This window comes from Bacillus rossius, chromosome 1 (genome assembly GCF_032445375.1).
Source record: "Bacillus rossius redtenbacheri isolate Brsri chromosome 1, Brsri_v3, whole genome shotgun sequence".
Classification (NCBI taxonomy): Eukaryota; Metazoa; Arthropoda; class Insecta; order Phasmatodea; family Bacillidae; genus Bacillus; species Bacillus rossius.
Window position 1 is genome coordinate 343,180,823 of NC_086330.1, and position 17,305 is coordinate 343,198,127.

General features: G+C 33.0%; 1 protein-coding gene across 1 annotated transcript in view; it reads right to left on the reverse strand.

Moving 5' to 3' along the window:
* Positions 1 to 2,393: 2,393 nt before the first annotated feature.
* The window catches only part of LOC134528147 (uncharacterized), a 69,850-nt gene continuing 54,938 nt past the window's right edge, over positions 2,394 to 17,305 (reverse strand). The window contains exons 17-18 of the mRNA XM_063361472.1: positions 15,831 to 15,947; positions 2,394 to 14,424 (exon numbers count right to left, since the gene is read on the reverse strand). Of these exons, the coding sequence (XP_063217542.1) occupies positions 14,292 to 14,424; positions 15,831 to 15,947 (250 nt within the window). The 3' untranslated portion in view covers positions 2,394 to 14,291. The remainder of the gene's footprint in view (positions 14,425 to 15,830; positions 15,948 to 17,305) is intronic.

The window sequence follows — 17,305 nt, forward strand, 5'->3', positions numbered from 1 at the left end:
AATGAGGAGAAAAGCTCGGGTCGCTCGGGCCCCTTATGGGACCGTGCGCTAATTCGATACCTTCCGAGTCCTCCTGCTATCCGCCCGGTCCCTGCAGAATTACGGCCGCGTTTGCTCCGCGAGATTGGAAAACAATTCTCCCTTCCTCGAGAGAGAGGGAGGGGGGGGAGAAAAAAATAAATAAAGGAGGCGAAAATAGAAATGAAATAACGATATCCCGCCGTATGTGCGTGGGAGAAGAGAAATGGAAAGGTTGCGGTGGGCTTAACCGAACTCCGGAGCCACGTGTGTGGACTGCTACGCAGACTTAGGCCCATGCTGCTGTGGCACGGAGACGGGATCTCCCTGAACACTCCACTACCGCGTCTGCTGCTTCTACAAGGCAGGGAAACATAACAAATGGCGTTCAATCTGATTGCACTTCAAGGTTACGAAATACCAAATATATTGTGCCTCGAGATCATAGCACGGGCAGAATTTGCATCTACATAAATTTAAATTAAATGCTGTTCGTTGGTAAGCGCATCATTTGAGAACGGCTGGACCGATTTGGCTTTTTATTTTTATTTTTGTTATAAACCAAATAAGGTTTTTATGGAAAAAAAAATTGAAAAATTTGCAAATTGTGGGAAACTGAAAAAAAAAATTGTATTAAAAGGCCATAACTCACGTTTCCAACTGTGAAATATAAACAATTCTATTTTAGCTTTGTCCATTATGATCATGCGAAGGTTTTCGGGGGAAAAATTTAAGTCTAAAGATTCGGACAAACTGCAAAAATTATAATTTTTTTATGCACTCTCGATAAAACTGATGTTAGGAACAACATATTTTGTCGATTTTTTTTTGGTCGTTAAGCTCCCTGAATTGAAAAATAAATTATTTTAATGTTTTCAATTGAAAAACAAAATATGGAAGATATTAAGAAAAGTATGAATAACAGCATTCTAGCCTGAATTAAAATAAAAAATACTTTTTTGCAATCTTCAGTTGTTTAATTTCAGTTGAGGTGTGATTCAGTTGTTTAATTTCAGTTGAGGTGTGATTCAGTTGTTAGTTCATTGCAATCATTCCTTGAAATTAATTTAGTTTCATCATTTTATTACACAAAAAATTTACAGATTTACTTACGAAATACGGTGAGTTTTGAGGTGACAAACGGTTATTCAGTATCAACAAAGTTAATCAATTGTCCATTTTTAGTTGAATTGTAATTATTTGCAATGCTCATTGTGTCGCAATTGCAAAAATTGAATTGAATGGACACATTTTAATTGCATTGCAATGCCCCCAATAAGACAGAGCAATTTAGGTCCCAGAACTCGCAATGCTACAAACCAAACAAATTTTCCATCAAATCAAACTTTAGAGCAACACAAAGAACAAAATGAAATTTAACAAAATATATTCTCACAAACACAAGGAGAAAAAGACAAAATGGAAACAAAGATGATATGCATCGAATGAGATATCATCGGTAAGTAGAAACCAATTGTTCGACAATGAATTTGAATAATCGTATAAGACAAATAAATGTTACATTGCATACTCATCGAGCTGCATTCTGTTACAACGTAAAAATTAGTTACAGTGCAGCCCTATCCGTTGCTATTTGATCGATGAGCATTGTGTGCCCACATTGTAAGGCATTAACTACAGAAATGAAACTCCTGGATTGTGTTGCACAAGTGGCAAAGTCAAACTGTTTACTTTAAATTCTGAATTATTTCAATTGTGGTTTCAATGGTGAATTCACAGCACACCAATCAAAGCATTTTTTTGTTTGGATTGTTTATTTGAAATTCTGACTTATTTAAACTGTGACTTTCATTTTGAAACAAAACCGCATGGTTCCAAGAAGATCACATTCCAAGCACAACACACATTTCCAGAATTTCAGCGGTGTACTGCCAATAGAATTAATCTTGCATGTAAAATTTACAAATTGGCGTATTTCTGAATGTACTCATCCTCAAATTGAATATCCATGGCCACAATTGTTAGTAAATAAAATGATCACTCAGAAATACATTTCTTTTCTCATTTTTACTTCATTTACACATTTCCAGTATATTTTCACAAATTCACAAAATTATCACAAACAAATTTATTGAAATTTGGACATCATCTGTCGGGTCAGCTAGTTGTGCATGAAAAAAAAATAATAAATTCGGTCATCTAGTGGTGAGTGTATAAATTTATTTTCACTAAATATTATCATCGTATGAAAAAGATATATGTTTCGAAATGGAACATAATGAATGTCCAAGTGAAATGGTTGAGAACAACATAGCAATTGTTGATAATCTCTTTGGGCTACCCAAAAAGGATTTTTTGTATTGTAGCAAGGCTCTGATACTATATCACTGAATAAATAACAACACATATTCATCAATAACCTTTTTTAATTACTTTAAGTGAAATTTTTTACAAAATTCAAGCCAAAACTTAATCAAACACAAGACACAGGTACAGGAAAGATGAGAAAACAAAATCTGAATAACAAGTAATTAAATTAAACAGAATAACAATGAAGGCACTTGTTGTACAAATAAAACCACAGAAACAAGTAAAAATAAATAACAAATAGCAACTTTTCATTATGCATCAAAATTCAGTCATATATAGGATGGTAATTGTAAAGAGTTCTAGATCAATTAATCTCAACACATTTGCAGTTCTGTTCACACAATGCAACCCTATTATTTTACGCAAAATCAACTCGGTACATATATCTACTCATTGGCTCAGTTTTTTTTTTTTCCACACTTAAATCCACCATTTTCTAAAAGCTGTTAAGATTCTTTGTTGGTAGAATTAACAATCTGCTTCCCTAATACACATCCAAAATGAAGCAGTAGGATGTGCCGATTGTACTCCAAGACTTAGTAGCAGAATACAATAAAATCATTTGATTCTGTTTCAGATCCATTCGTACTTCCAACATTGAAATTTACTTAGCCCTAATGCTCTAAAAGAGGTGAAAGTATTAAGGATAGGTTAACATGACGAACTGATTTTCTTAGGTCTTTTCTCACTGGCTGACAAATGAACAATCACTAACTGTATAACTGCCACCTCCATCTTTAAGACCTCAGTGCTAAGTGTCTTCTAAACTCCTGAGCAAAATAAACACTGACAATTTTTTTTATATCTACTATCACTTGAATAATATTACAAATGTAGTAACAATTTATTTTGCACAAGTCAAAAAAAACTAAAATTATTTGAACTATTACGCAAGATTTTCATTTATCTGGAAAATAACTATATGGAAATAAAATCAAGGGAAATAAAGCCATAGCTTACAAATGAATACCATGCCAAAAACAGGTATTGTCACAGCATTACTTTTGTTAAGTTTACAGAAAACTATTTATGGTAAATTTGCATGAGTTTCACCTAATCCCAGGCATTAATTGTAAAAACACTCTTAATCGTCATCAGTGAAATTCAACAAGCTTCAATCTACTATACAGAGCGTTTTGAAATTGCTGGGCATAAATTTAATGGGTGGCATGTAATGCCAGACCCCCCTCCCCGAATCACAACTTTGGAACATTACATGCATGAACAGTGCGCCACACACTTTAGGCACTACTTCACTGGCTGAAGAGGACATGAAATTGCAGTGCTGTAATGTTCAAACAGTCCGCAGAGAGAAGCGACGAACTAGGTACAGACGTTTAGAGTTAGCCGTACGCACTAGCAGCCAGCAGTCTGGTCTGGTATGCAGTACCCTTCGTGGTATAAACACCCAGTTTCAGTTTCCGAGTGGATCAGAAACAATAAATTAAATGCAGGGGTGTGTAATCAGGGCTTATATTTTAGTTTTTTTTTTAATTTCTCCTAAGTCAACCTCAATAATACAAACCTGAAAGAATTATAATTTTGTCACTTTGCAATAACGAGATTTGCATTAACTATACTATTACAAAATTTGATCACCATTTTTATATAATTTGTGAATCAAAATTAAATAAATTTAAAAATTCTTTTCTTGTTTAGGAGATGCATAACCACCTCAAAAAATATATATATGCTCCAAGAAAACGTGCATTTATTCAGCACCATATTTTTTTTTCTTCTAGGAATTGTAAAATACAATTTTAGGATGGCTACATATGTATGTGGCTTTAAAAAAACAAAAAAAGCATTTTATACTGTACTACTTATTAAAGGATTTAAGACAGAAGGAGAAAGCAAAGGTTTATAAATTACTTACAAAAAGAAACATTACCGTCATTTTGGAAGAATAAGATTTCTAAACTTCTTTCCCCATCGTAAAATGAACCAAAGTACCTAGGTAATAGCATCAGTATTATTTTAGTTGAAATTCACAGTTTCTTATACTATTCTGGGATATTTGTAATAACCACCTTTTACTTCATGCAATTGATTACCTTTGGATCAAAAATAACATTATATTACATAGGTACGTGTTGTAGTACTAGTCTCTAACTTTTATTTTAATACATATTTCGATTCTTGTGTTGCATGTTTCATGTCATTAATATTTTAACTGTTTTTTTTTCTTTTAATTTTAATGATGTATGTCTTATGTTGTTGTTTCTGTTTCTGTTGTGTTTCTGTTGTATTTGTTCTCTGTATCCTGTATTCTGTTGTAATTTATTTTGTTTTTATGGTGCAAATTCCTTGCAATATCCTTAATGAGTGTTGATGTGCATCATATATGTAAATAAATAATATAACTAAATAAATAAAAAATAATAACCATACTTTTGTATAAAATTATGTAGCACTATAACTCCCATGTAATTTCTATGGACAGTGAAAACACTTTGTATTAATGAGTTTTGTATAACAGGATTTTTATTAACAAGGTTTCACTGTATTAATATTTATCAAAAAGTCATAAATAATTTTAAACTGTAGTAATATTGTTAGTTAATTATTATGAGTTTTATTTGGAACCATTTAAACACTATTCATTTTTTAAAAAAAAATTTGCTTCTGTTGGAGCATATTTTTTACGCTATTCGCTTTAAGCGGCTCGCCTATCCAAGGGTGTATGTGTGTGTTAGTGAGGCGGAATGATCAGTACAATGCTCGCTGGTGTGTCTAGCGTGGTATCTCCTCTAAATGTAAGGCTGTGGAATGGCCTGTAGTCTTCTTTTCATGCATAAGACTACTATGCAATCTGAGCGGTAACCATAACATTAGATGGCAGAGAAATGGAGATAAAGGTTTAATGCAAGGTTCTTGAGTGCTTTTCGTAATCTGTACCAGGCATTTCATACCTAAAAAATTATTCTGAAAACACACATTTTAGTCCTTTCCACTCTTTTAAAAATACAGTTTTAGAACCAAATACAGAACAAGAACTACTCATCAGCCCTACGCACAATATAAAATTATTTTCGTAAATTACACTACTTAGATAATTTTAGCAATTTTTAAATAGCGTGCTTTCTTCTGGAAGCTCTGCACAACATATGTGTGCCCAGGTAGACGGGGCCTTTAAACATCAAAGTTTTATAAGTCAGAATATAACACAAAATGTTACACACAGGAACCTTGGAACAAGGTTCAAATGTATGTGAAGAAAAAAAATATATTTATTTCAAATTTTTAATATTAAATAAAATCTATTACAGGTAATGATATCAGGAGAAAAATAATTCAGCCACATAAAATTAATGGTTTTTAGGGTAAAACTCAAACACAATTAATATAATAAGTTTCTTCTCAAAGCACAGAAATAAAACCACTTAGACACAAAAATATTCTAAATAACACAAATGTACCTATGTCAAAAACTAAATTTAGAAGCTCCACTGATGACATTGACAAAGATTAAAAATACATATGTAACAGATCATCATTTCACAAAACAAGTTACATAACAAGACACTATTAAAAGGAACACAGAATAACACAATATTTTCATCATAAAATTAAATCTTGCTAAAATATTTCAAGAATCAATACAAAATCAGTCTAGTCCCTTATTCATTAACAATAATATACACAAACATTAATTACTAAGGGCTGGAACAATTAGCATTTTGCAAAAAATGCTTCTTTTTCTAATTTTACTTTAGATGCTATTTTTTTTTTTTTGTTGACCATTACAACACAAATGGTTTTCTTCAGCTAAATTAGTTTATAGTGTTTCTAATTTACAGAAAAAAAAACCTGTATAAAATGTCACATAACTGCAACATTTTGACAGTTTTCAAAATAGTTGTATAAAATGTATCTATCTTCTTACACTAAGAAACAACCTTGTCTCATAGACTTTCAGTGACCTGACAGACCTTATATCAAAACTTTGTGGTTTGTCCAAACCACATGTACATGTATAATAAAATTATTTTAATTTATGTTAGTCACTCAAGACTTATCAGCACTTCAGTTAATACAACTCAAGTTGCCACAGACTTTCTCATCTCACAGACCAAAAAGTTGTATTATTGGCTAATAAGATGAGAACGATACAGGCTGCACTGTCTTGCTGTATGCTTAAGCTGGAGTGTGGAGTAAACCACAGCAATACTACAGTTTCTGGTTATCATTCTCTTCACTAGTTTTAGTGACCATACTTTGGTACATTGCCATGTCCCTGAGATGCAGCCAAGTTACATACAATCTGAGATGATGTCAAAATATAACCCAATCGAGTTGATTTGTATATTATTTTAATTATTCTATGAATTAAAACTGCTACTTAACATTTAGTAGCATACATATTGCACTATCAATTTTTTTTTCAGGAAAATAAACATTTAAATTTATTTTTGTGGTTTTAATCTAAAAAAAACAAAGGCATTAAAAATTTGTGGTTTTTGTACAAAACTGAACTAGAGGGTTAAATAAGTTGTATTTAATATGCTAATATTTCCAGCCCCTATCAATTGATGGCTTTTTTTTAAGTCAAAACACTACTTCCAACTGCATTCACTATTTAAGAAAAGATTGGTTTTAAAAAGGAATGATACAATAAATAAATTATACTCAATCTATGCTGCTTACTGAAGCAACCAACTGAAATTTAACTTTCATCAAAAAAGTTGTTTATAGATAAAATCTATTCTTCTAAATTAATAATACTTATATTGTTGATTAAATGCTCTTTTCACATCAAAAGCTACAATCTGATGGTATTACCTATTTGTAATATGAATCTTATAAAAATATAAACTAAGTTTCTCACGAATGACCAACAAAAGGCAGAAGTAGTGTAAACAAATTCACGCAAAAACAATGCACCCACACAAACAAGAAACAAAACATTTATTCCCTGCACCTTACACATGACCCATCATTGGAATTAAGGCTGGTACAACACTTGGAACATGTGGGCAGTGTTTTATGATTTACAACTGTAGTCTAGCCCAGACAAGGTACTTTCATGCCATAAAATGAACTTATATGGATAAAAATTATAAATAATAATAGCTACCGATAATAAAAAAAAAGCATTTTACATACCAATATTACTGAATTTGGTTGTCTTTTGGTAAAACACAACTTTCACAACTGTGAAGTGTTGTTTTACACTATAATACAAAACATTATCAGTATGAAATAGTTTTTACAACTGACAGGATCTCAATCCCGTATAGCGTAGTCAGTCAATAACAGGTATTGGTTCTTTTGGGACCTGACTACCTATGACAACTAAATTAAATCAAGCTTTTACTGTACAACAAGAATAACGAAGGCAAAATTTTTGAGACATTCTGTATTTTACTAACCAAAATAAGCCATGTATGCTGCATTTAGGGAAGGATTATTTGGCCATATATGCAAATTTAGTACAATTTCACGAGAATAAAGTACAGTTCGCTCAAGTCATTTTTTGACACAAGAACTACTAAATTATAGTAGAACCTCATTTTACATATTTCAAGGGACCAGGATAAAAATATGTAAAATATGGGAAAATGTACAAAAGAAGTGTTAATTTATTTTTTGTTATCTCACTATGATGGAAACGATGAGAAGCAAATGAACACCACACTAAATAAAATATCCGAGATGCCTGTGTTTTTGTACAATTACTAGAACTTCACTATCTCACACGATAAAAACCAATCAATCCATCCTGTCTTCAGGTTCTTCGTAATTGTGTTCAAAGTTGAACATACTTCTTAGCTCTTGGACAGAAAGAGACATGCATACTGAAGCAACTCTAAATGTACACTTTTGTACGGTGGCATTTTTTTACACAATTCTTATTTGGACTGTGTAAATTAATAATTAATTAATTTCAGATTTTGGAATCAATTCTATTACATAAACACAATCACTTTCAAACAACTGTTTACGTTTAGGAATAGAAAAACTTTAAAACAATTCAGTGCAGCCAACTGCATTTCCAATAAATTTCTACAGTAGTAAAATGAGCATTGTCGGAAATGGACAAAGACGTCACATTTACAGGAATTTATTATATTGCTTCATTCACTTATTTAAATAAAGGCCCAGTATTCTATTGTTTAGTTACATAAACCACATTTTCAACTGTTTTGTGCTTGATACATTTAAGTTTAAAGGGGAGAGATATAAAACTGAAACACCATCTTCTTTTTAACCTAATTTTTGTGCTCACATTTCCAAAGTTTTGGATAATGACTAAATGGTTTACTGTGGCATGTGGCACAAAAAAAAAAGGTTGTTTACAATAGCAAACGAACCTCGCGTAACCACACGCAATAATGTATATAGTAAAACTCGCTTATGACATTCCCGCGTAACACGTTTTCCCATTTATTAAGTTCAAAAAATTATTCCCTTGATCACTTCCATATATCCATATGTTAATATTTCCCTTTCATTACTTTTTTCTTTATATATGCTTCCTGCATATAACATTCAGCTTTTGTGGGAAAAAAATAAAATAATAACGTTTATCTTTAAGCTTTTGAACAATTTTTAAGGTTAATTTTAAAAATTTACATATTTCCAAACGTTTAATAGTTATTTGAACAGAACAAGACCGTCGGAAAACCTGCGCCGCACACCGTTTCCCCCATTCGAGTGACGAATGAGAAACGCGCACGATCGTCGAAACCTGCGCCGTACGCCACACGCTGTTACTTGTGTGTATTTCGACGAATCATATGCCTGCGTTTGTTTGGACTGAGAGGCTGTTCCACCGGCATACCATTTTCCCCATTCGTGGCTTAACTGACGAATGAGAAACGCCAACGATCTTCGAAACCTGTGCCGCATGCCGCACGACCAATCACCTACTTGCATTCTCAGGGACTAGAGGCTGTTCCATCAGTACACCAATTTTCCAATTCAAGTCACGTGCCAAAAACAAAGTAAACCATATACCGCCAGCTATTAAATTATTTGCGTGTATTTTATTGGAAGTAGTGCATGACAGTCCGTAATGGCATCTACAAGTAGTGGAAGATCTATTAAACGGAAGGCGTTATCGTTTGAAGATAAACTGAAAATAATTGCTGAAGTTGATACGAATCCTTTGATACCACGAGTGAGTATGGCAAAACTTTTGGCTACTAGTGTTTCTTCGAAGTGTAAGAAAATGAAAACTGGTAAATACGAAGAAATTGAAATGTTACTCTTGGCATGGTTTAAGGAACAGAGGGCACTTGGAATCCCGACAAACAGCCCAATTTTTAAGAGAAAAAGCTTTACAAATAGCACATAACCTAGGTGTTGAATTCCAAGCTTCAAATTGCTGGCTCGATAGATTTAAGAATAGAGTGGGAATTGTCTACAGAACTGTAAGTGGGGAATCTGAGAGTGTGTGATGATACTGTACAGAGTTGGATAAACACAAAATTGCCTACAATTTTAAAGGACTTTGAACCTAAAAATGTATTTAATGTCGACGAATGTGGTTTGTTTTTTAACATGTTGCCTGACAAAACGTTTGTGTTAAAAGGTGAAACATGCCACGGAGGGAAACAAAGTAAGGAAAGAGTGACAGTGTTACTGGGTGCAAACATGGATGGCACGGAAAAGTTGCCATTGCTAGTAAAAGGAAAACAAAAAAAAACACGGTGTTTCAACAACATAAAGACTCTACCATGTAAGTACGCTAACAACAAGTCTGCGCGGATGACGGGCAGCATTTTCTAAGATTATGTGAGAGCTTTGGATGCTAAGATGGGGTGCAGAAACAGGAAGATTTTGGTGTTCATGGATCACTGCCCTGCACATCCCAAGGAATTATATAACCTCAGAAACATGCAAATTGAATTTTTCCCAGCAAATTCAACATCCAGGCTACAGCCTATGGACCAGGGGATTATAAAAATTCTCAAATAGCATTTCCGTAAGTGCCTTGTGTTAAGACATAACACGAATGAAAAGTGCCAAAGATAACGGTTATAAAATCAACATCCTGGACACAATGCATTTTCCGGCTGCATCATTGGAAATGCTCAAGTCAAGTACAATCAGCAATTGCTTTAAGAAAGCAGGCTTTGGTGCCCAGAAAGTTTACGATATTTTCCCTGGCGATTCAATTGAGGACTGTGACCCAATTGCAGGTGCTTCATGCAGTGCAAATTGGGAAACTCTTAAAGAAAAATTAAATTTCTCTTGCACTTTTGAAGAATATGCGTCAGTTGATGATTCAATTCTACCATGTGAGCCACACACAATAGAGGATTTGTGTGCTCAGCACAAGGATGTAGCTGAGGATAAGATCGACGATGGTGACAGTGATGAAGAGGAACCCACTTCCATGCCTACTTACTCTGAAGCCCTGGACCACCTGGAGAAGCTAAGATTATTCGTTCATGGCACACAAAATGTTCCAGATAGTGTGCAGAAGAGTTTGTGGGAACTGGAAAACTTTGTGATGCGTCAGTCAGAATATGTGTTGAAGCAAACAACTTTGACCAAATATTTTTCAAAACAGTAAATGTTATTGTTTTTTGCCAGTGTTTTCACAATTATTTTTTATTGTGCTTATTAAATTAAATACAGTTTTTAACTTTGTGATGCATTAGTCCAAAAATGTGTTGAAACAAACAAATTTAACCAAGTATTTTCTAAAACAATAAATGTTAGTTATTGCTTTTTTTTGTTAGTGTTTTGATAATACTAATTTGAATGTGCTTATTAAATTAAATACAGTTTTAATAATTCAATTTACTGATTAAAAAATATGTAATTACAATTAGTTATTCCGTTATTCCAGCATGCCAATGATAGTAAGTGTATTTTTGTGTGAATACAGTACATGTCATTTGAGTAAAATCAATTTTTACGTTGGAAATTACTTTTCCCTTTTAAGAAGTTTTCACTGTTTAGAAGTTTTAACCATCCAGTCCCTTGAAAAACTTCTTAACAGGGTTTTACTGTAATTTAAAATAAACTTCAGAACAAACTTAATTGTTCCCCCTTAACTTTTTCTGATGGTTTGCTATTAAATGCAGCACTGTTAAAATTGGTAAAATGCGGAAAATGATTTGGATAAAGCGGGAAATTAATGCATTAATACTATAAGAAAATGACAGTGCAAGTAAAAGAAAAATGCATACATTAACCACGGGAATTATTAAATCCCAGGTATGTAAAAAAAAAGGTTCTACTTTATTAGGCTTCTGAAAGTGTTGAAAAATTTTAAATTTCTATTGAATAACTTTAATTAACATGTTAATTATTTGCTTTCCTCAGATACTATAATAGCTTACAGCTGTTAATATCATCACACCAAAAACCCTCTCTCTCAGAAATTTTGGTTTGTTTTCCGCAGCATAATATATACATACATGCTTTTACTGTATTTACCCAAAGAAGGGTCATCCCTGCATATGGTCACACATTTAATTTTGGGAAAATCAATCTACCATTTTCACTGTAGGGGTCGCCCTCGAATAAGGATCGCACCATTTACGAGAGTTCCATGAATACAAGTAACAACTTTGTGCTTGTCTCTCAGCTTATTGCTGAGTAAGAAATACAGAACTGGTGTTGACTCTGCACTGCTCACGGAGCTTCACACGTCTGCCGAGATATTTTGATTAAACAAATTATACTTACTCCTGGAGTTGTATTCATTAAAAACCAACATGGGTTAGTAATTTATGCACATGTTCAAACACAGTGCAATATACATACTAACCAAAATCAAAAACCGGCATAAAGACCACAGTTCATTTTTTGAAACTAAAAATCAGCATTAAATGTGCGATCCATACACGATTAAAACGGTAAAACCAACAAATACCGTATTGGCCCGAATATAAGGCGACCCCGAATATAAGGCGACCTGCAGTTTCAGGAGGCCAAACAAATGTAACAATAATTTTTGGTAGAAATTTATGTGAAAATTCATTAGACATACATTTTGTGTTGATAAATCGTTTTTGCATTTATGTATAACAATTAATTTATATTTATCACATTACTTATTTAAAATAAGTTCGAATGGCCTACCCTAAAAGTCAAAAGAAAACAATTAGAAAATATTTACATTTTTAAGTATTACACTAGAAATTTTTTCGTATGTTTACTCTAATGAAGCTGCATAATTGTCATCTTCAGAGCTGTTTATTTGTCTAGGGCTCGTTCCCCGCCGTTCCACCGATGTGTGATTGTTCATTTTTCACACTTTACTGTATCTACGAATTTAAAATTTTTACAATGGCTATTAATCCCTCTTAAAATACAGCATTTAACTTTCCGTTTGACTTAAGCTACATATTACCACAGAACAAGGCGTATTACTATTTAGTAGTGTGTTAAACGTAAAAAAAGCAAACAAAGAATGCATCTTGCCGGAACAAAACAAGTGGCTAGCTGACATGATGAAGCATACGGCCAAGAATAACTTCGGTTACGTGACCGCGTATATTTGTCCATATTACTCTCTGACAGAGAGAGTCTGTTCTATGAATTTGAAAGACTAATCTATTATAATTATGAAAGGTTTTTACATAAATAAAGAGTGGATTATTAAAATAGCTTTTGAAGCAACGTACCAAATTCCTGTTAATATGGCGTCTTCGTGCGTGTTCGGCAATGTTCGTTTTACAACAAAGAAATATTGTGGAAAGACAGTTGGCAGCCGTGAATTTCCAAACATTACATCCGAAATGTTTGTAAACGTAAACAATCGTTCTGAAAATAACTGTGATATTTTAGTACAAATATTTCCGTTAAAAATCTGAAGATAAATTACCGTAAATGTTAACACGCGATTGTACACAAAGTACAAATATGAATTATGAAATAAAAGGTTGCCATTTTGAGATGCTTCAACATTCACGTTTTTACTCAAGAACAAATATTTTAATTTTCAACTTCAAACAATTGTGAATTACTGCAATATTAGGTGGATTTATCGTTTTTCTCCGTGTGAGGTAACAAAGTTTTAGTTAATATAAAAAATTGTGAACGTTTTGTTAAACAATGTTTCTACTGTAGCTTTCAGCTTGGAACTAATGTTTGCGGTTCTGATGTCTTGGGTGCGAAAATAAGGCGACTTCCAATTTTTGCATCTCTCGTTTATGTAAAAATGGTTGCCTTATATTCGGACCAATACGGTAAAATGTGAAGATTAAAGACTTTTACACATACTCTAGCACAATATTTTTATAATTAAAATTGTGCTGATTTAAAAAACATATTACCAGATTTTTCATTACTTTGCATGTTACACAATTCTATTATGATTTCATTCAGTTTTTATACAGTATATACGTACTAATCTTATCTTAGTAATTTTTCTGTATTTTTGCATCTATTTTTTTAATAAATCTGTTAAGTGTATTAAAAATTAAAAAAATTTACTATACGTTTAAATTGGTCCGGAGAATACTCATATTAATAACAATCAAATATTTAATGGTTTTATATTCAATTATAATTTTGTCTGAATAAAAAAAGGACTCAGAAAAGCCTAGTAATTGTGTTCAAAATACCCGATAAACCAGTGCATTTTTGTAACAACTCAGTTTCTATACTTAAAATATTTCTCATTTAACGAGTTCTGGTTTAGAACTCTCCGAAGGAATACATGCATGTGTGTACCTGTCTAGGAGAAAACACCTGTATAAATCATTCTATTAAATACAAAAATCTGCCATTGCAGGCCATCACATAGGCTGTCAACAGTTTACAGACCTCGAAGTGTTTCAATGCACTTTGACATGTATACACAAGTCCCAGAAACTACAATAATGTTCACCTCCATTACACATACATACTCAATTGTTTCCCGCCCACCCAGCCAAGAGATAGCAGCACGTCGACACCCGATCAGTCGGGAGCTGTACTCGGGAACGAGAGTAGCACCAGCCATTAGCACCCAGCAGCAGCTAATCTAGTCCACGCTAGGTGTCTTGAGAGTCTGCCGGGACGAAGCGATGGAGCGCAGACGTGAGCACCAGCAGAGAGTTCTGCAGGCCGGCCGGCAGATGTCTCTGCAGCCAGGTGCCCTTGTACTGCTCTATGTGCGCCAACAACCTGCGACGCACATCACGGGAACACACACGGTCCTCGCAATGGTCCGTGGCAAATCCTACAGTGAGGTTACACCCAGTCCAGTGGCGGATCCAGGATTTTGGTTTGGGAGGGGCTTGACCCAGCTGAGGCTAGGCTTTATCAAGGCAAACACTAAAACAATAGTGGACCCAAATGCTTTAGGAGGGGGCTCTGGATCCACTACTGACCCAGTCCTTAGCAAAAGGTAAACAAGGAACTCTTGTGAAAAAAAAAATGTAAGTCCTAGTTCTAAACTGTACCAATTATTTTAATTAATGAAAGTAACAACAAAAGCGGAAAATTAAAATCAATCCCAAAGATGAATCACATTATAACCACCCAGGTTACTCACCCTCCTCATCCTAAACAAGTTTATCAAAGATTTGTTATGTTTTTAGGTCTTCTGGTATGATTTAAATTCCTGATTTTTACTCCCTTGAGAAGTATTTGGGCTTGCAAAATGTTTAATGATCATAATTTACATGAGAATGTTGTAAAATAAATATATTTTGTTTACTTTATTACAAAACAATCCATGGAAGTTCTTTTACTGTTTTTTTTTTTTACTGGTTGTTACAAATTTTGTGTGTGTTCACGCAATTTTCTGTTGTAATTTTTTGCTGTGGTTTTTTGTCTGAAAGCTGGCCGATGCAATAGTTTGCCAGCTGTCACACAAGAATTAGAGAGACATGGGCCAGTATTGACTCATATTTTTGTGTGAATTTTTCTTTTTGTGATTGGGTGGAAATTAAGTCACATGAACAGCCTTGTCTTTCCGGAAGAGAAAGGTGGCCATGGCCTAACCCAACTAACCCAACTAACCCAACTGAATTGTGAATTACCGAAAATTAAACCACCAACTTGAAGTTTGCTATCATTTTGTACTACTAATTCTTTAAGTAAAATAAACATTTAAATTCTTTAGTGGTTTTAATCTAAAATGGCACGGACAACTATTTTTGTACAAAACAAAAATACCGTGTTATTTGTAGCTGTTTGTAGATATGAATATTTAATTTTCAAACATTTAGAATGTAAATATTAAGTTATATATAACTTGCATTCTGAAAAAAGCTAATTTCACAATAATATATGCTAATTTATAAAATCCTAAGATGCTATTTGGAAGACACAGATACTCTTTTTTTCCAGCCCCTCGTTATAGCTTCAAAGTAACTTGAGCAGCAGCAAGTACATATATAGCACTATACTCATTAGCATTAATAATTCCAAAATTTTTATTCAACAGATAGAAGAGAAAATCCTCATTGTACATTCACGTGAATACTTTAATTTTCACATCTTCACTTTCAGTGCTCTAAAAACCATGAAATGAAATTCCCTTTTCTCTCAATATGAAAGTGTTAATGGTAAATGCTGGAACTTACTTGTTAGCAATATCAGTGCGAAATGTTGGGGGAAGATTACAAACACCCAAATTTATCACTGCAAGTCCCATGTTGCTGTTGGGGTTCACCCCCACTCCAATCAAAGTGCGACCAATTCTGGACATACACATTTACATGATGAGAAAAAAAAACCTTTTTGCCAATTATATATGGTTAAGAAAAAAAACACACACACACTAACTATGTAAACAAACTATGTTTTATGATGTAACCAATTAAACACAAGAAAATTTTTATTGTATTACTAAATTTAAGATAAAATAAATACAGTTACACAAAATCACTTCTGCTAAAGTAAAACTTCTTACTTAAACAGTTTTTCAGAGTACTGAGACTTACTAAAAAAAAATTGTCTTGGAATGGTTAGATAAAAAAAAAAAAAGATGAAGAAAAAAAAAAAGCATTTTACTATCAAAAGAAAATTTTTTTTTGAAATTTTTGAGCAGGAAAAATCTATTAAACACAGAACTACGTAAACTTACATACCAAAAATGATTATATTGTTTTCATAATTTTTATGCCTTGACAAATTTTTTTATGTTTATTATTAATATGAATATTTGCCCCTGTCAACGCAGATTACTCACAAAGAAATTTTCTAAGACAATGACAGTGTCTATTGCAAGTATTATTACAGTTGTAGTCACTCTCAAAAATGCCTAAGCCTTCCCAGGGTAAACTATATTTAGCAGCCAGTTACCATTAAAGTTTAAGCATTCCATTAAATTTCGAAGCTAAAATTCAAAAATTAAGCAAAAGAAAATTGGTATAACATAAAACAGTGATGGTCAACCGGTAGCTTGAAACAACATTTTGCACTACCCACTTAAAGAATCTTTCAATAAAATATCATAAAGTATATTATTGTGTGTGTAATATATGGACCCTTTTATTTCACGAATGGTTTACTCACGAAATTTTTATACAAGCATATAGGGTCTACATACCAACAATTTATGTTATTTTTATGGTGTTACAAACCGTTTATGTGTCGCGAAATTTGCCATTTTTCTCGTTTTGCGCAAAATGGGGCTAAATTCCTCTCTTTCATGAAAATTTGCACGAAATAGTCCATTAAAATCACTATTTTTAAGATTTGCACAAGAATATGTTTACAAGTCAAAGATAAAACTCCACACTACACGAAAATATTTTACAGAACGATGCCTAGGCAAATCATTTTTTCACTTTATAATTTGATAATATAAATAACTTCATATTTTAATGCCCTCGGGTTCAAGAAACAGGTTTATTACATTTATTAACCAAACAATAACACAACTGTTTCGTTGGCCAACGGGTTTCCTAACGGCCATAGTAAGCCATAGACAAGAAACGAAAGTACATAAACACTTTATCATAGCGACTCCTTGAATTTTATAAATTTTCGCTGTGAATCTTATCTTTTTTCTTTCAAAACCCATTTATACGGAAAAAAAAGTCTTAATTTTCTA